At 37.1% G+C, this 23,063-nt stretch overlaps 2 protein-coding genes across 6 annotated transcripts; both read right to left on the bottom strand.

Moving 5' to 3' along the window:
• Positions 1 to 2,238: 2,238 nt before the first annotated feature.
• LOC122064105 lies at positions 2,239 to 3,765 on the bottom strand. The gene is made up of 3 exons (XM_042627819.1): positions 3,592 to 3,765; positions 3,330 to 3,395; positions 2,239 to 2,815 (listed from the first exon to the last, which is right to left on the bottom strand). Exons 1-3 carry the CDS (start codon positions 3,763 to 3,765, stop codon positions 2,288 to 2,290), a joined length of 768 nt encoding a protein of 255 aa, XP_042483753.1. The 3' UTR covers positions 2,239 to 2,287.
• Positions 3,766 to 7,304: 3,539 nt separating this feature from the next.
• LOC122064107 (putative hydrolase C777.06c) lies at positions 7,305 to 19,984 on the bottom strand. Of its 5 annotated transcripts, XR_006135585.1 has the most exons (12): positions 19,653 to 19,984; positions 18,918 to 19,053; positions 16,365 to 16,492; positions 13,890 to 14,037; positions 13,694 to 13,799; positions 12,559 to 12,617; positions 12,049 to 12,084; positions 11,811 to 11,920; positions 10,560 to 10,621; positions 9,516 to 9,644; positions 8,492 to 8,579; positions 7,305 to 7,496 (listed from the first exon to the last, which is right to left on the bottom strand). XR_006135585.1 is itself a non-coding variant. In XM_042627822.1 (10 exons), exons 1-9 carry the CDS (start codon positions 19,856 to 19,858, stop codon positions 10,564 to 10,566), a joined length of 987 nt encoding a protein of 328 aa, XP_042483756.1. In that variant the 5' UTR covers positions 19,859 to 19,984; the 3' UTR covers positions 7,305 to 7,496; positions 10,560 to 10,563. The 5 variants fall into 5 exon arrangements, 2 of the variants coding, with proteins under 2 accessions (XP_042483756.1, XP_042483757.1); XR_006135584.1 differs by lacking the exon at positions 8,492 to 8,579; XR_006135586.1 differs by lacking the exon at positions 9,516 to 9,644.
• Positions 19,985 to 23,063: the final 3,079 nt, after the last annotated feature.

The raw sequence follows: 23,063 nt of genomic DNA, 5'->3' as shown, positions 1-23,063 counted from the left end.
TGTAAAAAAAAAAAATTTAAAAGATTTTTGAATAAAACAAATTCCAAAAAAATCATGGGTAAGGGAAAATCTTTACTTTTTCTTCTTGATCCATTTTCCGACATTATGAACGATTCCCATTGACCCAACTGATTCCAATCCATTTCGAAATAGAATCGATGAAGTTCGAACCTTTTATCAATTAAATTCCAAGTTCTTAAATCTTAGGCCGTGTCCTATAGTCCCTATCTTAGAGGATGGATTTTGGTGCAACAGTGAGATTGTTTCATCGTGATTGGGTTTGAATTTAAAAAACAGTCTCTCTGAAGTGAGGGTAAGGTTATCTACATTATGATCCATCTACATCATGCAGTAACGGAAGCCTCATACACTAGCTAAACCTCGATCACACCCATCAACCAACATGTATTATCGATCGTCCACTTTACTCTGCACTCACCATCTCACTGCCCAATTGCTTCAGTCCTTCACTTCTTTTGAGCATGTTTTCCTCTTGTTGTGCTTCCAAATCCTACCCAATTGAGGTCTCTTCTTTCTCTAATCATCTACTTGTAGGGAACAAAGGAGATAGTTATAAACATGATATGTATGACACAGATGGCAACTGAGTCACCCTCACAGTTTGAGTTCAAAACAATAAAATAGATCATTCAATTCCTATCGTGTCTATCTCATCTTCTCTCTCTTTCTCTTTCTCTTTCTCGGTTATCCTCTTCTTTTTCTTATTCTTCAGATTCTGGTCGGTAATCTCTGGTTTTTTCACAAGTTATACCAGAGAATCCTTCCAGATGGTTAGCCCTTCTGCCATTAATGGATTCCCTAATTTGAGTAATTTTTTCTTAGAGAGAGAGAGAACAAAAAAAAAAAAGGAGACCACTTGGTTCTATATCCTTACGGTTTCACGTACTATATTGATTAGATATCTTTTCTTTGTTGATACCTTAACATTGCTCTTTACCTCTTCAGTCTTCCATAATAGAAGTGATTCATGCAGTGACCAGGTTACGCAAATGAATAGGTCTGAAACGCTTGTATTATACAAGAAGATGATGCCAATATCTGAAGAGATTTCTCCTAAATATTTACTGGGAAAAGTCTGGGCATGCCACCACGCTGCCCAGCTTGTGTCATCCTCTCGGCTCCCCTTTGGAAAATATTCTCTTGCTCTTTCATGTTCAGCCTTGTGATTGATGCATACACTAGCTTATCCAAGAATGGCAGTATGCTGAACCCTCGCCTATATTTTTACCTGACCACTTTCCCTCAGATTGTCTCTTTAGCCCATGAGAGTAACTGTATCACCCCATGAAAGAGATACTAAATTCATATATAAGACACTTAATTTTTAATAGGGATTTTTTAATAGGGAAAAGGTAGGTATACTGGTGGTATACCCAAATCTATGTCTATCTCTCTCATCCTTCCCTTGGAAATCTCCCCTATGCCTCTCCCATCCTAACCCTCATATTGGTTGAGCTGCCAACTCTAGCTAGGGGTGTAAGTTTGATCCTAATAGCCTAAACCCGCCTCGGCCCATCCTAAGCCTAAACAGGGCCTGGGCTAAGATTTCTGACCCTGAGGGAGAATTAAGGTTGAAAAAGCATTAACCAGCCTAGACGCAGCCCAACCCTGAGTTTAACCTTGATTTATATGATATAATTTAGGATTGTGATCCTATCCTTTTATTCAGAATGCTGAAATTTAGGTCATTGATTCTTTTTATACCCAATTTATAAGGAAGTTTCTAACTTCATCAAATACGAAATTTTGTAATATCTTCCAATATTCGATATACTTCTCTAATGCAACCTTGACCCTGCCTACGAAAACATGGTCAATTAGGGTTAGCCAAACCGTGGCAAAAATCAGGGCCAACACAACCCAACCTGGCCCATTCAGGTTCAATTAGGGCTAGGTTGGGTCTAGGTTGAGTTTTGGGGACCTAGGGTTGGGCTGGGGTTTTAAGAAATCCAACCCAATCTAGCCTTGTTTTACCCTAGATCTAGCCATAGACAACCTTCTCCTTTTTTTTTTTTTTTAACTGAGAGAACGTTATCCAGTTGTGTGCCCCTTGTGCAAGACACAGGGATGCGAAATGACCACATCGCCCCCTTTTTTGGATGTCGGTGCATACTCCTGCCAGCATGGGGGCCAACCGGACCAGGTAGCGATCTTTTCTTCTTTCCTTTTTAATGCCAATTGTAAACTAGTAAATTCTTAGTAGCATGTACAAGGAAATAGAACTAAGGTAAATATTAATTGGTGCCTCTTTTAAAACTTACAGAATCTAATGGATCTCTTTCTCAAACTCTTGCTTCTGCTGGCTCATCTCATCATCATAGCTTCCTCCTCCAACAGTCTCCGGCATTCTTGAAGGAGGAAGAAACTCTATATTAAATTTATCATCACTATTAACATACACAACCCAAAATATGTCATACTTGATATCAGGAGAGATGGGCTCTATATAGAGTTGAATTGTACTTCTATAGTCTGAGTTGAGAAGCCATGAATAACAAGCCTTAAGGGACTTCCACACATAAAGACAGACCACCTTTGGCCTCTCCTCACACCGGAAGCAAACCCCAGCAGCTACTCCCTCCATCTTCAAGAAATTAGACTTGAACAATGCTAAACATAAGTAGGAGAGGTTGTTAAATATGTTTGAGCTCAGTTTCATTGCATTCATGGAGATTATCTCGCCGGTTGAGAATTTCGCAGCTGGAAAACCGTTCTTTGATTCTCCAGCGTAGGCCTTGAAGAAGCTATGGTCCAGCAAGACAGCCAGACTGGATACTTGGTGCAACTTGGATAACTAAAAAACATGTTCATCATTATTAGTCTCTGAACTAAACTAGTTTTCCATTTGAGAATAGGGTTTTGTGCAGAAAAATAGGGTCCCTGATCCTCTCAATTTTTTTTTTTTGGTTTATATCCTCTCCAATACTTAATCGTGCAATTCTTGTATAATTCTCTATGTGCACGTGACATCTGTATATTTTCAAAATTCAATGGTTGTAGAAGTTTTTTATAACTCAAATCCATTTTAACCCCTTAAATACATTAAACTTCTACAACCGTTCGAGTTTGAAATTGTACAAGTGTCACCTGCACACAGAGAATTGCACAATTAAGAATTGGAGAAGATCTAAATCTAAAAAATAGAGGTCTATAATGTATGCAGTTAACACCCGCTTTGCGGAGATACTATTTTCTAACACAAACCCATAACCGCTAGGTCGCAAATGGAACAACCTTACCGTCAACCCGAGGACTGTCCTCCAAAAATTAGGTGAATTATCAGTTCTTAATGAGCTAAAACAACTTACAAGAGTTTCATGGAGTAACTTCTTTTGTTCATCAGACCTCTTCATCCAAGCACCATACCATATGATCTATAAGATCAGGGCAAAAAAATAACCTTAAAGAGAACATATTTAAACAAAAACTAATCTGAAGACACCACAATTTCTATGCTGAAAGTGAAAAATTATCATTGTCATCATCCAGTGAACCATATAATAAGGGAAAGATATAAAGTTGAGATAATAAAAAGTGTAAACTAGTCTGAAAAAATGAAAAAGGTGATACCATATTTCCATGGATGCTCTTGAAGATGGAGCTGGAAACACATCCAAGACTCACAGACCAAAAAGAGAAGCGTTTGAGTGCTTCAATGAGTTCATCTGTTAAGACAACCACTGGCCTGAAGACACAGAAGGAGATATCCAAATTCTTACTGTCAAAAGGGACAAAGCAAGGCATTTTACCCTTTTCCTTGTCTCTCCTCAAACTTAACTTTCATCAGAAATCGAAAGAGCACAAAAAGGCTGAAACTGAAATTTCTAAGAAAAGGGAAACAAAGAATGTTCTAAGAAATCAGAAAAATTCAAATGGGTTTTCTATTGACGTATCTAGCAAGACTTGAATTTCATGTGTGACAGACGTCGTGGCCTGGTGGCTCATCAGTTTTCAGTCTTTTCTGGCGGCTCCTAGTTCTAGAGTTGTGTATATAAGGTAGGACCGAGTTTCCTGCAACCACGGTGTACAAGGGGTGGTCTCCTCCGTCAGATCCACGTGGAGAATTCACCACAGGGCTCAAGAAAACTTTGTCCTATAAAATATTTACAAAGGCACACCTAATTATGCCATGTGGAACAGTGGAAGCTAGGTGCTTTTGCTATTATGACCGAGGGATATGGAGGGAATAGTTTGGAATAGTCATGTGTAAAATTTTAGCCTTGAATTCAATTAAATATTCTCAAAGTACTATATTGGCATACATCTCATGTATGTTTAAGCATTCATGTTCCTTTTTGAGTATTGGATCTCTTAATTCTTCAATGTTTCTTTTTGCCGCTTTGTAAATTTTGTTTAAATTGAGACATGGTATTTGAGTAGAGGACGTCTAGGTTTATCTGTCTATAAAATTTTAAATCCAATTTGACTTGTTATGTGACAAAAGTAGGTACCTATAAACATACTTTATATACACGTGCTTGTGAAAATAAACTCAACTAAATGCAATAAGAATTGGATAGAGTTTCCTTCACAGCCATGAGCATCGGTACCGTCGGATGCCCAAGTTGAGGGGTAGTTTTGATCTTAAACAAAAGCGCGTGGGAATTTGTGATGAAACTTATCACTGGTGAGGGAAAACTTTCACCGTTAGAATCATGCTTAGACTTTGGATCAGAAAAGATGCACTTGAAAGACTAGACGAAAAATGGCATCTTTTTTCTTAGGGTGGTTGTATGGACTATGATTAGGGATTGAATTTGAAATATTGCTCATCCCGGACCCACCCTATTGTGAAACATGCATGGAGGTAACTAATTTTTACTAGGTAATTGTGAGATTCTAATTTGATCTTGGTCATATCAGATCCATCGTATGGGGGCAGCTGGGCCAGGCCGGGGCCGAGCCAGCTTTTTGAAAACTTTCCCAAGGCTTAGCATAGGCTCAGATCGACGTCGAATGGGATATCTCAGCCTAAAATATTAATGAATAGATTCCAATCTTATGGTTTAGTAAGGGTTCTGATTTGCCTGGATGCATATAATGGGCCTATTCCGTTAGATCCCAAGTTTATGACAGTTTTTGCTCCCATGTTTTAAAGTTGTGTTTAGTATGCATTCTCATAATGCATTTTGGAGCAACAAAAATGTACCAAACAACATTTTTATCAGAATGGGCATTCGGCACGTTCACAATGAGGCTTGTTTTTAATCGCATTATAAGAATTCAGAATGAAAACATGTACCAAGACCCATAATGCAATAAGTGAGGCCACTCCCATTTGATTCTGGAATTCATGACCATAGTTTTTTGGAATCAGATCCTCTCCAGCACGTTAGTGGGCCCAGCACACATCCGATGGCTAAGGTGCTTGCCTGGATCTTGAGTGGGATTGTCTAGAGGTCTTAAAGTAGTAGTTCAACTTCTTATCCCACATTAAATTCAGAACAACTGCATAGAGTTTCCGGTTATGTTCGCTGAAAGAAAGCCAGAATAGAAGACTTAGATAAACTAACTGGATTACAGCCTCCCTTAGATTCCAAAGACTTTGAACGTTTTGCACGAGCAAATCACACAAGATTTACACACAAAAGCAAAAATAAAACCAAAAATCCAGTTTTGTTTTCTGAAATCATTAGGTGCTTAAATTACCTAAGACAGATCCAGTTGCTCTAGCCAGTGGGGCTGCCTGGTCCTTGGATTCCAGATTTGCCACATTTCATAGTCCCTCTCAATCTCTCACCTAGGCACAGTGTACAAAAGCCAAAAGGAGTGTACAGTTGGGGGGGTGGGGGTGGGGGTGGGGTGGACATTTGGAAACTTCATTTCGACCCAAATTTTCCTTAAATAACATCAGGAATCTTTGTGGTGTTCAATTTTCTCTTGTTCCTTCTCTAAGAGAGTGTGGGTTGCCTCAGCCTTAAGGATATAAACCTAGTTCATAGTTCATAGTTCATACAGGCCAAGTCTATTAAAAATCTGGTTAGGATGATAATCTTATCCCCAACCTTGAAGGACGATAAATTCTGGTTGATTTCAAATGATACTTAGTAGCCTATGCTATATGACAGTGAAGAAATCAGCTTGTAATGAACAGCAAACGTTGGAGCCTTGCACAGAACCTATTCTTCTCTATTTTCTTCCTCAGAATGCATTCTAGACCCAGGTTCTATTCTCAGAATGCATACCAAATACAGCCGTGATGTCGCTCTTTCAAGTTTCAACAAATGGAGTTTGGAGCTGTTTACCCATTTCTCAGTCTAAACCTGACATTCATTGGACACCCACCCCCTTCACATTTTAACTATACACATTATTTGGTGCTAGACTCAACTGATTGGTTTAAGTTGTTGATGGTATATGATTGTGACAATTCAGCTGTGACAATTTCAGGTGCTAGCTACATATCTTCTGGTGCTTCTGGATGGTGTGCAATGCTGTGTTTGCCAAGTACATCTCATGTCTGAAAAAATTGGTAATGGGGAATGCTGCAGTGCCCTCGAAGGCGAACTAAATGGAATTCATCTAGCTTTCAGCCTTGTGAAGGTGTTAAAACTATCTCGCACTTTGGTGCTTTCAGACTGCTTGGAGGCTGTGAACTTTCTAAATTCAGATACATTTGATGACTGGGACCAGAAATTATTTCCTTTCCTCTTTGATTTGTATTGTTCTCTATAAGAGTTTTACCAACTGTAGGTTAGATTAAATTAGTAGGAGTAATATAGCATTTGTAGAGAACTACTGCCTCTAGCACAGTGGGTAGTTGAGGAGTGTTAAAACTCACACAACCATGTAGATTGACAGGCTTGGAAAGCTAAGGCGGAGAAACTATCAACAGATTCTACATTTGGCCTCAACTCTTCCTTATTTTGTATATGTTTAGCTAAAAAAAAAAAAACGAAAAAGGATCTATTATGAAGCATATACAAGGATCACTTTCAACATCGTTGAATGGTGCAACAAATATTAATGACTGGATAGTGGTTAGTCCATCTCACTCCCACTAATTTATCATCTACGTCAAGAGGTTTTCCTACAATCAAGAGTAAGCATCAATCCACTGGCGTTGTTTCATTGCAACTACTTTCTAATAATTGGATATTAAATTAAAATAAACCGGTTTTGTTCAAAAAATTTCTCACATTATTTAACAAAGCCTTTTTTTCCCCAACTAAACAGGATTAGCTAGCAATTCCATATAGAGCCATGGTTTTTTTTTTTCACCATTTTTTGTTCAACTATTTTCTCCCAATAAAAATTTAAATCAAGATAACAGAGAATTCATGTCACTTGAAATTTCACTGTATTTTATAGTTCAGTAATTCTGCTTTGATTTACGAATTAGTTTGTGCCCCTTGATTCATATAAATTTGGGTTTGTACATAAATTGATTTAACATAATGAGCATTCTTATTTCTAAACTAATACAAAAAAAATTGAGTTTATGCTTTTGGCCTTGCTGCTCGCTTTACATCAACCTGCAGTAACAATACAAATGAACAATATTCATGTCGTGCAATTGTAAATAAATACATACAAATCTTCAGTTGTTTTGAGTGTTTGTGTTGTGGACTACTAGGATACTCCATATAGGTTCAATAGGATAAGTATAATTACATCTACATTTAATCTAGTATAAAGAAATAGTACATTCACAAGTCCAGCAACCAACAGTATATCTTATGTAGGGTCTCTTTGGAACCTTGCAACCCCTTATATTTCCTTTTTCTTGCATAGTTAAAATTCACTTAAATCAAATGTTACATACAAAGAAGGGGATCAATATTTCTTTTTAGCAAATGACTGTTATTATGGCTGCTTATGGTTTGGTATATGGCCTCTCAGTCATCTCTGGACCTTTAATCAGGTCCACTTTTAATAACAGAGTGCATGTTTTTGATATATTACACAAGATATCCATTGTTTAGGGCAGTCAATAGATCGGCAATTATCCATATTCTATATAACTGAATTGGATCTAGATAATTGAATATTCAATTTAATCAGACCATATATGTAAACAAATATACACTTCTCCAATCTACAATGTCAAACATATAAAGAGGATTTAAGGTGTCTCCAATCTACAATGTCAAATTGTTTATTCACCCAAAAAAGATTTTTAATTTTTTGAAATTACAATTTTTTATATATATACGGAAAATATACTTTGTAAGGATTGTGCATGTGTCTAGTATTAACCCCAAAATGGTACCGTAAGTTGAGATGACAGAGACATGAGTAGGTATTTCTGTCCCATTTGTAGTAGGATAATTAATATCTTGGTTGATATCCATATATTTAAACATATATAAATATGGAATCACCTATATCAGCTTTCATATTTGACCATTTACAGTCCTACATTGTTTACCTAGTATAGTTTACAGTGGGTTCATTTTCAAATGAATTATTCTCGACATATTGTTGAGTTAATAAATCTTAATGTCTTAGGAGAAGACCCTATACTCACATCTAAAACCCAAGTCAGATTGAACATGAGTAACGTATTACTGCCAAACACATGCCACCAAACTCAAGGTTGCCCTGCAATTTAGCCACTGGATCAAACTAAATCCATCAGCTCCATCACACACACACACACACACACACACACATGCACACAAGAATTTAAGTGAGGGGGAGGAAATTGACTTCCGAACAAACAAAAATAATTATTAAGACCTGAAAGCTGAATCATTTCTAAAGGGACCAGACAAGTACTTGAAATTCTAATAAATATAAATACTTAATCTAAACTAAATATATTTAACAATTGTCAATAACTTTGAATAATAAAATAAGGGAGAATGATCCTCCATGGCTGTGGTAGGAACCTTTCCTACATGTCCACTTTAAATAATGCCATGTGGATAGGTGATGATGTGCTTATTCTGACTGTTTGATTAAGAGCTCATGGTCTGGAATGGTCATGTGTCAAATTTCAGAGCCTAATTCAATCTAACACCCTCATTTTTATGTCCATGCACACCTACGATACTCCGACCACTGTGGTGGATCCATAACCCTGGATTTTCAAAGCTCAATTTTTTGATGAGGCAAACCCTGTTAAGACTAAGACTTGACATGTGAACTGTGGACAAAGGGGTCTACCTGTCCAAAAATTTGGACCCCATCTAATGTGCCATATGCCAATTGTTGGCATCTAAAGTGGGCATGTAAGAACCAGGCTCCCACAAAATAAAACAAATATAACTAATAATTCTATTTTGTTTTTATTTCAATTTATCATTATAGTTTTACAGTACTTAGGATTGGGCATTTCCAACCTGAATTCCAATTATTTTAGGTCAATTATGAAATTGGAATTGATGATTGTAATTAAGGCATAAAGTCAGGAACAAAAAACACAAGTGGAGAGGTAGACTTTTCTTTTGATTTCCTGTATTGCATTAATGAAGTGATATTAAGTATAATAATCCTATGTAATATAACAATAAATCAATATTGTAAGGAGTTGGCTTCTAGCCACACACCTGGAATTGATTCCATTATGCCCTTAATATTTAGTGCATGGTAGCTCAGTTGGGGCCCGAATTTGGTGGATAAGTAATATACATCATCATCATCAGCAATAATCAAAACTTCAGGCTGAACAGATATCCCTGTATAGTAATAGAGTTTAGAAAAGTCTGAAAAATATTAGAAAGGAGTTAACACGAACTCAGCAGAAACCATTGAAAAAATGGAAGGGAAAATTCCCATACATGGGGGCCATACAGTTGAGATATGTCACCAATTTTGACAGGTGGACTGTCAAATGGGATCCAAATCTACCCGAAAGTTAGCCTTCCAGATCGTCAATCAAATGGCTTAAAAATGGAATGTGATGCAAAGTGTTCCTAGCATGGGTGTGGTGGAATCTTTTGTCCATATAATAATGATGAAAATTCAATAAGAATAAAATAAATAAATAAATGGTTTTAGTAATGTAATAGGATAAAAAGGTAAATGTCTTGTGGGTGTCTTAATAGCTTAACTGGCCTGTTGGATCTGTTTCAGCCCCAAATGGACAGCATCCTCAAGCATTCCAAACAGTAGATATATAGATCAAAACATTGGCTTTTCAATAATTTCCCACATCTTTATTTTATCATGTGCCATGGTCAACTCCGTTTGGGCTGAAACTAACCAAAATGAATACAGTTGTACCATGTGTGTGCTCACTTCGAGCACCAAGTCACCAACTAGACTGCCACATGGGACTTAGATCCACCCAGCCAAGCTTTACTGGTTGGCCTGCCCACAGAACTGGAACCCAATATTAATACCAGAAAAGGCAATAAAATATCATCATTATTACAAAAATTATCAATAGCATGGTAAAATAATATCCTGACATGAAATAAGGTCAATCCCATCATTCTACATAGGCTCTTAAATGTGAATATTATGAATTTATAATTACATGAACATTTTTTAAATTAAGTTCTTTCAATTGAAATTCTACTCCTCTAAAAAAAATAAATGCTTTAGTTAGGAGCAAGATAACATGATAGTTTGGAGTGTGAGACACTTACTTCATTACAGTTCTATCGGGATCCTCAGACCATCTCGAGCTAGCTGAACAGGGATTCCTTCCCTAAATGCAGATAGAAAAAAAGAAAATCAGCTCTCAGCATTGATAGCCAGCTTAGATCAATAATAAAAAATAAGCCTCATATTTGGGTTTAGATTCTCCAACCCAATAATGAGCTGGCTAGATAGAAAAATCCAGCTTCATTTGCACTTCGAGCCAAGTCAAGCTCAGTAGTCAGTACGTACGATGTGCTCTAAGATGGAACAATAGTCTAACTCAGGTTGAACCAAGAAGGGAACTAAGCCAGAACTTGATAGTATTTCAGATCCAAAGAAGCAAGCAACTTTATATAATGCATCCATGTATTTAACCAACTATAAGTCCATAACCAACATAGTCCCCCCCCCCCCCCCATTTTGGGGCTAGCCAAATGAATCCAATTCCACCTTTGAAGTCTGCATAAGGCCATATTTTCTGTTAAAGTAAACTCGACCATTATATATGACCAGAAGTATAGGGAAACAAAAGGTTTCCAGGTGAGCAACCCAAGAGAGAGAATTCAGTTCATGCCATGTGCTGGCTGATTTGTCCAATCTTGGTAATAGGCAGAACTTCCACAGAATTTTATGCATCTCAAGTTTCACGGACAATCTCAACTCACCACATGGTAGATTTTTTCCCTTGTATTTTTGAACCGTCTGTCAAATCTGAAGCCATATGCTCGAGCCCTCCAAACCTTAACCTAAATTTACCTGTTGATTATGCCATCGCCCACAAATTGAGCACTGACTAAGCTCCCATATATAAGATAAAAGTGACCAAAGGTATTCCACCCTAGGGTGATTACCTAGAGAACTAAGTAAAATAACATTATAGACGCTTATTCAAATCTAAAAACTATTGTTTTAAGACACAATCTTTAACACTATTCTAAGAAATTTTCTTTACCTCTATCGTGTTCAACCCTCTGAATGCAATGGCTGTTAACTGCAGTGCACTCTAACAGCAACGGCATTTTCATTTTGCATTTCAATTTTTTTCCCCCCCTTCTTTTCTGTTATAGAGACCTGACCAATCTGAACAAAATCAGATCAACCAAGTCATACAGGCTTTGAAATGGATTGTATTTAGAAGAACGAATTGAGGCCAGGTAACTGCCTTTCCCAGTTTGACCATCTCCGTATAGTAACTTCATTCAAAGTCAATCAAAGAGCTTTTGATCATCGAATTGAAGGAGCTTTAATTTCCATACCTTCTAGACCATTCCATAAGGGCTTCATTGTCTTTTTGGTGATCAAATTCATGGGTCATTCCAATGAATAGAGCCCGCTTTGGGCATATCCTCTTTACAGCATCAAGAGTCTGAAAGGAGAACTTCTCACTCTTAGAGTTGCAAAACGAACAGAAATTTTGCAGAAAACCTTCCAAACAAGAACAAAAAAACTTTATAAAAAGTCATAGGTATTCAAACAAAGTTTGGTGTATCCAACCTGAGGCAAGCACAAGTGAGTGTTGTGTGATCCTTTCTGCACATTCCAAATGAAAAGGAAAATTAGCATGAGAACATAATTAACGGGCAGAACACAAGAAAACAGTTTATCAAGAAAGCTGAAATTGATTCCTATATAGTATGTAGGACCTCAAGCGACTTGGGTCAGAAAGGGATCAGTAATGAAAGTAATCAAGATTGAGATACTGGATATTTAATCAGAGATTCACCAGAACGGGATAACTAATAACTCCAAAAATGTAATTAAAGGAAACCTCCAACAAATGTATTGGAAGGTTTTAGGCATACTATGACATGGTGGCCATTTTTGATAGAGTTGTAGGAACCCTTTGGTCAGTTCCCAGGGGCAACATCAATCTTCTAATGGTTTTGATCCTCCCCGGAACTATATGTGGTGCTGACATAGGCCTAGGGTTGTAATCTGTAACTTCTAATATTGAATAACAAACAATTGCAATCCTTAAGAAACACATTATAACATAAAACTGACCTTGTATAGAGTATCCAGGATAAGAAGATCCAGCTGTCCAGCTCCAGACTTTGAAATAACTGCAGAACCAAAATTGTCTCAAGAAACATTGTGAATAAGAGATATATTTGTTATGTAACAGGGAAACATCACTTCAAGCTCTACATGCCTATATAACATGCCTAAACAGACACAATTCATTCACCCATACTACTAATTTTTCATGTTAAAAGATATGTTTCTGAACTAATTCACGGCTTATATATAATGGAATCCTGGTTCAGTCTGTGCAACAAAATCAGAATCCTCAACAGACAAGATCATAGGGAGATGAGAGCAAAACTAGAATTGGCCAAATTTAACAACAAAGAAAGAAGTAAGTGAGATAGAACTCATAGAAGAAATGACTTGGAGAGTCTCACCCCAAGCCTAGGCTAGAATCTCACTAACCACCCTAGCATCTCACTGCAGTCTCTCTCTCACAGAAGAATGGTAAAAACCAAATTTTCATTCAAACTGTTAACATTTTTTTAAATGTTTACATGCAGTCCTTTTATAGAGTGGCTATGACAGTTTTAAGACTTTCATTGAGACTTTCTCCTAGACTTAATGGCCATTAGATTTCCAAAGACTTACATTGTGTTCCTTTCAAGATATTTGTTGAACCTTACATTTCAAGGTCTTTCAAAACTAACAATGAAACTAATCTATTGACATCCCCAAGAACTTATTGATATCCCGAAGACTTCACAACTTTAGAGGATTAGATACAACTAACAATAAAACTGCTATATAGCAAAAATAATATAATAACAGTTATAATATAAGAGATCATACAAGTCCATTTGCCTAGAAGATTTAAGCCAAAATCAATTGATTGGAAGATCATCATATGGAATTTTTTTTTTAACTGCTAGTAAACTTCTAAGAGTATGAATACTCTGGAAGTGATGATCATATTAAGTTAATAATGTACATAGAAAACTTTCCTCATCAACCCTCTGGATACAACACCTAGCTCCATATTTCCACATCATGCAAACCGATTTGCTATTGGTTGATTATCCTTTTGACCTATCTATCACATGCATGTGGAGAATCAAGATAAGCATGGAGTACTAGAGACAAGTAAAGCCAGAGAATCTAAAGCACATACCATATTCAGTACTTGGAGGAAAACGTGAAACATCAGATACATATGCTACTCTATATTTTTTGCCAAAAAGAAAGCCCAATGAAACATAGTCCTCCCCGTGCATCACCTGCAATCAAAACAATCAGTTAGACAACAAAGCATGGAGAAATCAACTATTAAACATCCAAAGAGAGAGAGAGGAATTGGAGCAAGTAACTGGCAAAGGAACAAACTGTAGGCCTGAGGCGACAAATGGCTTGTCACAGTCACCCTCAATTATTTTCCAGTCAAGCTGCGTAACCCTCCTAATTTCTTGGCCTTCTTTAAGTTTTTTCTGGACTAAGTACGGGAATTTTACTGCAATGCTGTTTCGACATAACAAACAATGTCAAATTAGAGGATACATAAAAATCACGTCAAAACTTACAGCATCACCTCTTCCCATTTTACTAGCATAGGGATAAAAGAATCATTGAGAGCATGAAGATAAATTGAAAAAAAAAATCCTAATTAAATCAAGGAAGCAAACCTGAAGATTGAAATGGTCAAATATAGGGTACTGTTATTTTCCAAGCCACTAGAACGTCAACAGCATATTAACAATCTATCAGAGTCATCTAGATATGACTGGAACTCAAACCAATTAGCAAGTAGGGATGCAACCAAGCCTAGGTTCAACATGGAGACTAACTGAACCACCTCAATTCTGGGTTGGATGGGCTGGACATAATGGTGCTGAAATTGGGCTGGAAAAATCACAGTTCATTTCAGTGTCCTGTTGGGTGCATTGGACTGACCAACCCAACTGAAAACTCATATTATTGAGCATCTGCAAAATCTCTTTCATTAAGTATGGAAAATCATTTTAAGGTTACCGAATTACTACTGGGGGTGAATTCAACCAGTCTAACAAATGTATAAGACGACATAGTGTGTGGAATTTTTTTTTGTTTTTTAATATTAGTGTAAAAGATTAATATATTAAAACTAGTCAACAGAGGGGATCACACAATATTTCCCTTGACCAGTTAAATTACCCAAGTACCATTTTCTGTAGTGAGGAATTGCTGCCCTCCCCTGTATATTTTCTTAAAGAATTACCTATTTATTTTATGGGGAAAGGAAAACCTGTTGAAGGATAAGTGTATCCTGTCTAGATAAGTGTGGAATAATTACAATTATGCTCATCAGCCCTCCCACCCCCCACTAAGGATTAAGTGTCCATTTTTCGGACAAGACTCTAAATGCCCTTTCCACCCTCCTCCAAGCCATTTAAAAAAAAAAAAGTATCTCAGTAGTGTGACACACACCCCCTCCCACCCAATAAAAAGTATCTCAATTAGAACTCAACATCTCGCCTCCGCTTCTTCATTTCATCCATAGGGGCAGAACCCACTGAAAAACCAGCATGAGGGTACATTACTAGTTGTCTGGATATGGGTGCCAAACATTGGTAGACAAAGAAATCTCAGTAGGAGTGGGTGAGCCTGTGGCGCAATGATTAAGGTGCACTAGTGCAACATTTTGGTCACAAGTTCAAAATTTGGAAACAGCCTCTCCTGCAAAGGAGGGGGTAAGGCTGCGTGCATTTGCCCCTCCCAGACCCTGCAATAGTGAGAGCCTTGTGCAGTTAGTTGGATCTGTCCATAGAATAGGGACAATAAGATGAATGTGCATAGTACATGTGAGACGGATTTTGGGATGAGGTCATAGGGAACCAAGAGTATGAGAAGATATTTGGGGTGAGGACATAGGGAACCAAGAATACTGGGTTTGGCTATTAGATCAAGGTAAGTAGCCGAAATATGCGATGCAGTGGGGTTATTTCCTGAAGAAAAAGCTGCAGTTAAGAATAGGGAAAAGGGACTAAAGCACGATGAACCACCTCAAATCAGGTAGTTAGACCAGTGCCTGAGAGTTGAAACAGAACTGGTGGTTGACAAGATGGAAGCTTGGTTCCCTCACAGGTTTAATAGCTTATTCATCTCTATGAACCAATTAGAAGGAATTAACTAAGAGAATGCAAAGCATGATATGGTTATCCCAAATTGGACACAAGAATATTAACTTTATGTGCTCTTAATTAATGCAGATACTTTTGCTAAAGTCTTGAAATCCAGATCATAGTTGACAAGGTGCTTCTGGGTACCCTAGCTGGGATTTCGCCTTTCAGTGCACACGAAAGGTGCCTGCCTTTTTTCACCTAGGCGTTGCGTAGGTGTCACTTTGGATGCCGTTCACCCACCATGTGTCCGGGGTAGATGCATTGTGTGGGTCTACTTTTTGTAATTTTTTAAGGTTATATATAAAGTTGATTCTTTTTCTAACTGCTATTTTGGCTTGGGTACTGTGTTTTGGTAGAATGAAATGTATGAATTCATGCATGTGGGAAAAAAAGGGCAAAAAAGGGAAGAAGAGAGGGCTTAATTAAAAGTGAAACAATCAAATCCGCTCCGCCCTTCTACAACTCTTCATGACTCCGGCTACAGCCACCTGTAAGTTCTTCTTCTTCTGTTTCTATTCCTCTTTTCGTATTTCGTGTTGCTGCTTCTGTTTTTTCTCCCCTTTCTTCTCTGCACGCGTAGGCAGGTGCCTGCACTTCCTTGGATCGCCTTGACAACTATGATCTAGATACTTGAGAATGCAAAAATGTGAAAAAATGATATCTATATACATGTAGGTCATCAGATACCTGTCCATGGAAAACTGAGTAAGGTAAATTGGAGTTGGATCAATATCATTTGTCGGACTAAAAGGTTGTACTGCACGTATATCATCCAGGCCAAGAACTGCATCAGCATGTTCATGAGTTAAAATTATCTGCATTGATAAAAAAATAAAGTTCATTAAATCCACAGTAGGGTGGGTCACTGTTATGTTAAATGAAATAGCTGACAAGAAAAAATACATGTATATATATACACATGTAAATTCTTAACTGCAACAAGAACAAATTTGAATTTAATCTCAGCTGCTCTCCGTTTGAAAAACTATCCACAGTAGCATCCTTAATGTCTTCACATTTTTAAATTTCTTTCCGAGTTAACGGCCATGAAATAGATTTGAGGAATTTCAACAATCAATTTTAGAATGTAACTATTGTTCATAGCTATATGCTGAGTTCTTAGGACACCAAAACAATAAGTACAAAGTGAGGAGATCCAAATGTAAACAATAAAGAGAAAAAAAGGAAGAAGAAAGAACACAAATAACAAAAATTCCCATCAGAAGCAGATGAGCCCCAGCCAACCAAAGAGAGAGAGAGAGAAGAAAAAGAAAAGAAAATGATAGAACTCCAAAATCAATTACTGCTCTGGTAGAGAAAATAAAGGGGGGAAATCCAAAAAGAAATGGCAGCAAGAATAACACCAAATTAACCCCAGATAAGAGAACAAAGGGCAAACAGAAAGATTGAAAAGCATATCTTTGATAATAGCAAAATAAAGTTGGTATTTCCAGTTTTTGAGAATAAACCTGATGATGTAAAAAACAAACAACTCAACAAGGGAGGAAAAAATCCCAGATTTCATTTTGAAAAGATCTACAAAGATAACATAAAAAAGAAAAAGAAAATTGTTGTATCTAATCAAACATATTCATTCAAGGTTGGTTTCAGCCTATCAATTCAGGGAGCACATAACGTACAATATTTATTTTATGAGACTACAACAACAACCCACCATAACCTTTTCTCAACTTAATGGGCTCGTTTACATGGATCCAATAGAAGCATAAATAACAAGAAAAAAGAAGGCAATAAAAGGTAATAAAAGAAAAATGAAGAAGTAAAAGATGTAAAAAAGATGGATAAAACACAAAAGTTAGAGCAGCATCTTGGGAACATTCCCCTAAAAGGAGTCGGCTACACGGATCTTTGTTCCCTAAACTGTTCTATCTACGGCCATACTTGGATTGAGCCCTAGCTTTTTTATATCTTTTCTCACCTCTTCCCCTATAGTCATTTTAGGTCCCTGTTTTAGCACCTTCTATGTGAATTTGGTCACTCCTCCTTATTAATGCATCCATGGGTCTCCGTTGGATATAACCATACCACCTCAAACGGATCTTGTGGAGCTTGTGATTGGTGCGACCTTCAAATCAGTTCTCATACAATCATTCCTTACTCTATGCCTCCTTGTCTTACCAGACATTACCCTCAACATCCTCATCTCTGCTACACCCAGCTTGTCTACATTACTCTTCTTGAGTGCCCAGCATTCCACCCCATATTTATTTGATGAGATTGTTAGTCTCAAATTGTATTACACAGCACCAAATTTTGACCTTCTTCTAGTGAGACCTATCGCTCTTAGACAAAGTGGTAAATATTCAAATCTTCAATCAGCTTTTCCCTCGGTCAAAGTTTAGGCACCTAGTCTACTATTTGATTCTAATCATTACCTCAAGAGAGCTGGTCATAAGCAAAGCATGAATGTCACAACAAAGGCTCATAAACCATCATGTGGTTGTAATGAACTAGCCCCTTGATCGGCATGATATTGTCCTCTTTGGGGTTTCCCCTTCATGGCTTTAGAACACGTCATGACATGTTAAGGAGCCCACCCTTTATCAATAGCCCAGTATCTCCCTCTCTGGCCGATGTGGGACTAAAGGTTCTAGGTTCACCTCACTACCTCATTTTTTGGCCCTTTTTTCCTCACTTGGTTATTTCTATGGCCTTACCCCCCTACAAGACACAACATCCCTGTTGTCGCTCGGCCCCATCACTGGGGTCAAGATGTCACTCTGATACCATTGTAACATTTCGGCCCCTTAATCGGCATGATATTGTCTGCTTTCGGTTTTAAAATGAATCATGGCATGTTATGGAGGGTTAGAGGCCACCCTTTATTGATAGCCCAGTATCTCACTCTCTAGCTGATGTGGGAAAGAAGGGCCAAGAAACGAGGCAGTGAGGTGAGCCAAGATCCTTTAGTCCCACATCGACTAGAGAGGGAGATACTGTGCTATTGATAAAAGGTGGCCTCAACATGGCATGACACATTTTAAAGTCGTGAGGAGGAAACCCCAAAACGGAAAGTATCATGCCAATTAAGGGGCCGTTTCAATGAAACACTTCATTATGCATTTAGTTGACTAGTTGAGGACAAATTCACCCCATATTTTAAGGGCGGGGAGTAAGTTATGATTTCTACTATATCATAACAGATATATTTAGTCAACTAATTATAGATATTAAGAATACTGTAAAGGAGAGAAAATCAGTATAGGGATGTAAACTTACAGAATCCACCTGAGGAATTTTATGGCAGGTAAACCACCGAATTACTTGCTCTCTAAAGGTCTTCCCAACATCAATTAATATATACTTGTGTTCACGATCACCATGGCAATAATCAATAAGAAGTGATGTATTGCACCTGTAAATTTAATAACACATTAGTTCAACTAATCCTTAGCTACATAAGGTAAGCTAAGCGGTATCAACAATATACACATATTTCCATCAGTTTTCAAATCTTTAAGTCTTAACACCTCCCTATAGGGGGGGGGGGGGTGAGGGACTTATGACTTGTGGCTGTGTCAATATTTCACCACAGTTATCCCATTAAAACGACTCAGTTGAAGCTTGCATCAAGGTAGTAGGCAATGCTCTCATACTTGCTTGTTTTGTTCTTAAAAATAACTTCTAAAGAATATACGGGAGAGAACTTATCCTCTGATCCATGATGCAAAAATCTAAGCATCTACATTGCCCATTAGAAAAACATCATTGGAAGATTTTGAATCGCATCCAACACAAGCCACATAACAGATCCACATAATCTAATACCAGTTTTCAATTTTTCCAAAATCATACACCCTACTTAACCAACCTAAACTACCTAAGCTTCAATCATGGTACAGATCCGCATAAAAAACTAGGCTAGACATGTACATTCCCAACCGGAATCATAAGAAAAAGATTATCCAACCAAAACCCTAAAAGTTCCATCATTTCAACAGGAAATGTACCAACCTGTAGTTGGGGTTACACTCTGGAGGGATAGTGAGGGCCTGGGTGCAAACACTACAAGGAGAATCAGTAGGTTGAATCAAGCACATTGCATTTGGGACCATGCTCGAACAACCAGTTCCCAAAAATATCAAAGCAGAAGATCCATGGTGATCATCTCTCGATTGAGATTTCGTGCGACAGCCATTATCGGTAAGATCTGTCTCCATTTCGATCTTATTATGAAAAAAGATAAAAAGGATTTGATATCAAAGAGGAGAAATAGAAAAAAACAGAGGTCCTTTGTGAGCTTGGAAGACGGGAAGAGCCGTCAATGGCGTGGAAAGAACGTTGGTTTAGACACTCATATATAGGTGGAATCTTGCGGCGAAACCCAACGGTTTTGGCGGTTGGTCACTTAAACGTGGCAGACTCCCAACGGTTAATATTTTATCGTAACAGCTTCACCATTGGATTTGGAAATGGGCCCATCGACTGGATCTTCTTATGCCAACCCAATGAAATAAAGGAAAATTGACTAAGATGATCTATTATTGGATTGGAATATTCTGATTGATTTTAACCTATCCTTGGATCGCCCATGTGTCTCTGAAGGGGAGCTTTTAGGCTGTAAGCCACTTCTTTTACCTTTACCCAAATCCTCGAATAGCCCATGTGTCTCCTTGGCCTAACTACTTGCTTTAATTAAAGTAATTTAGTGACTTTTGAGCCAAGGAGACTCCATTTTCCAATTCCAATCTACCTTCTCCTTGCGTTTATGTCATGCTACACATGGTCATGATCAAATGGGGTCGCTCTGGGAGAAGATGTAGCAAAATGACAGGAGTGAATGTTAAGAGGGTGCTTGATCTAATGGTAAAGGTTAGAATGTTACAATTTGGTAGTTAAAACAATCTCTTTATATTCTTAGGGTAAGGCTACATAGTTTTCGCCCCTCGATTTAATATATGCTAGAGCTTCATACACTAGGTAATGCCTTTTTACTAATTTTTAATCTTGATTCAATTACAGTTTTTCTATTGACTTGACTGGGAGTCAGATTTTGCCACAGACAAGCGAAGTGAAAATGAACCAAGAGTCGTTGTAGATTAGGCAATCAAACTACTATTCATTAGCGCCTAGCAAGCAACCTTGTGATGAATGAGCACGATGCCCAAGACAATAGTACAAGAATGCGCTACATTTTCTTTTCGGGGGGCACAAAAAGCCTTCAATCCTCGTTACGAGAGCATGCACTTTAGAACCTTCTTTTTAGTGCGATAGGTTCTAAGAAGTAAGACATAGATAGCTATCACACCCAATAAGGAAAATGGATAAAAGGAATACATCAAGTGGATTAACAATCTTATCACAAAAGAATTCAAGCCTTACAACTGAAGGAAGCATAAAAAGGTGAACACACAAGACTATGCTTTGTATTTTGCCAATCAAAGGTTAAAGAAAGCAAGGAGGTGCCCATGTAATGGGAGCAATCATGACTGAAAAGACCATGCAAAAACATCTATATATTTGTAGGTTTAGGTCCTAACTAAATCACAACACTATAACTTGTGTCCGTATGGTTGGACCACTAAACAATGAGAGGAAGCATTTGATAAGGAAACCAATACTACGCTCAGTATATAGATTGGTTGGATGGCTAAACAATGAGAGGAAGTGTTTGATGATTAGGAAATTAATGCTGCGTTTGGTACGCATTTTAGGTTGATAATATATATATATATATATTTTTCTTTTTTGGTTGGAACATTTTAGGTCCCTACAAATCATACCAAACACATCCATAATTTCTAAAATCCTCTTTTTTTTTTGGTTAAAGTCCACTATACAATTCCAAACATTTTCAAAATGTAGTTTATTCTCTTTAACGTCGATTTATAATTAAGATCTTTACGGGGCGGAGAGCCTCGGACCCTCAAAATGTAGAGGTCTGGAAGATGAGATAACAAATATAGCTAAATATATTCACCCAAAAAAAAAAAATATATGTAGCTAAATAAATATGGTCATATGTTTAAGATTATAGGTGGACTACTAAAGCTGCATTTGGTATGATTTTTTGAAATGCATTATTGAACTAGAATTTATCCCAATGATATATACCAAACACAACCTAAGGCACCGTTTGATAACGTTTCTATTGTTTCTGTGTCTAGAAACAGTAGAAATGGATTTTCACGTTTACGGAAGCAAAAAAGGATTTTTTGGGGCCCGTTTGATAATGTTTCAAGCAACGCGTTTCTGTTTCCAGAAACAATAGAAACGGAGCAAAAAGCGTTTGATAAAACTGTTTCGTTTAACTTATTTTTAGAAATAGAAATATAAATTTTTACTTATTTATGGTTCAAGAAACGACCCAGGCGAAACAAGTTGCTTGTTTCACCGTTTTTGGAAACGACTTATGGCAATTCTTTCACTAGTTACCATCAACTTTTAAAAACATGACTTATCAAACACCTTCAATTTTGTTTCTGTTTCTAGAAACTAAAATTTATGTTTCTACCGTTTCTTGAAACAGAAACGGCAGAAATGTTATCAAACGGGCCCTTGGTGTTTGATAAACTTGTTTCTTGAAACGTTTTTTTTTGCAGACATAATGACACTAAAAAACCCAATAGTATCATTGGATGCCCAAAAGGGAGAGAGGATTCAGTTGCTTCTTTTAGGTTTAAATAGTTGAAAGATTTATCGAGCACAACCTTTTTTTTTTTTTTCCTTTCAAATTTGTTTCTAGAAACAACGAATTGTTTCGTCAAAGTCGTTTCTAGAATTGTAAATAGATAGAAATTTTGATTTATGTTTCTAGAAAATGATAAAACGGAACAATTTTATCAAACGTTTTTTAGATTATTTATCCGTTTCTAGGAATAAAAAAATGCCGAAACAACAAAAACAAAATATTGTCAAACGATGCCTAAATAATATATCATTCTATTCTTCACGTACAAATCTCATGCCAAGAGTGTCAAACCGGTGGGTCCAGTCAATTACAATCGAGCTTTAACTGGTCCTACACCTTTGATGAATAGGAAAAAAAGGGATAATTACCTAAAAAAAAAATGATCCTCCAAGCCAAGACCAATACCACTTAACAATTGGTCACTTGATTATCTGTCTTTACTTTGTTTGTTTAGTCATTTTTTGTCTATATTCTAAATCCGATTTGTCTATTGGCTTAATCAGGTTGGACCAACATTGACCAATTAACTCGTATTATTATTAGGCCTTTGTTCATTTTGATGGTTCACCATGTATTGCGTTATTTTCATTTTTTTTTTTTTTTGATAATCAAAATTTTACATTTAATTTTGACACGTGAATGATTCAGTTGTATCCAAATGATTTAAGAGCAGCCGAGCCCCACGCGATTGGGCTATTCAGATAAAAAATCATGTGAAGTTTAGGAAAAGAATG

Source organism: Macadamia integrifolia, unplaced genomic scaffold (genome assembly GCF_013358625.1).
Source record: "Macadamia integrifolia cultivar HAES 741 unplaced genomic scaffold, SCU_Mint_v3 scaffold1525, whole genome shotgun sequence".
NCBI lineage: Eukaryota > Viridiplantae > Streptophyta > Magnoliopsida > Proteales > Proteaceae > Macadamia > Macadamia integrifolia.
This window is presented reverse-complemented; position numbering and strand designations above follow the sequence as displayed.

Excerpts from the sequence above, each read along its gene's own strand:
- LOC122064105 (XM_042627819.1), bottom strand. The coding sequence starts at position 3,765 with ATGCCTTGCTTTGTCCCTTTTGACAGTAAGAATTTGGATATCTCCTTC. Across the intron at positions 3,396-3,591 it reads AGAGCATCCATGGAAATATG|ATCATATGGTATGGTGCTTG; the intron begins GTATCACCTTTT and ends CTGATCTTATAG. Across the intron at positions 2,816-3,329 it reads AGTTACTCCATGAAACTCTT|TTATCCAAGTTGCACCAAGT; the intron begins GTAAGTTGTTTT and ends CATGTTTTTTAG.
- LOC122064107 (XM_042627822.1), bottom strand. The coding sequence starts at position 19,858 with ATGGAGACAGATCTTACCGATAATGGCTGTCGCACGAAATCTCAATCG. Across the intron at positions 19,054-19,652 it reads GAGTGTAACCCCAACTACAG|GTGCAATACATCACTTCTTA; the intron begins GTTGGTACATTT and ends TTAAATTTACAG. Across the intron at positions 14,038-16,364 it reads ACTCAGTTTTCCATGGACAG|CATTGCAGTAAAATTCCCGT; the intron begins GTATCTGATGAC and ends ATGTCGAAACAG.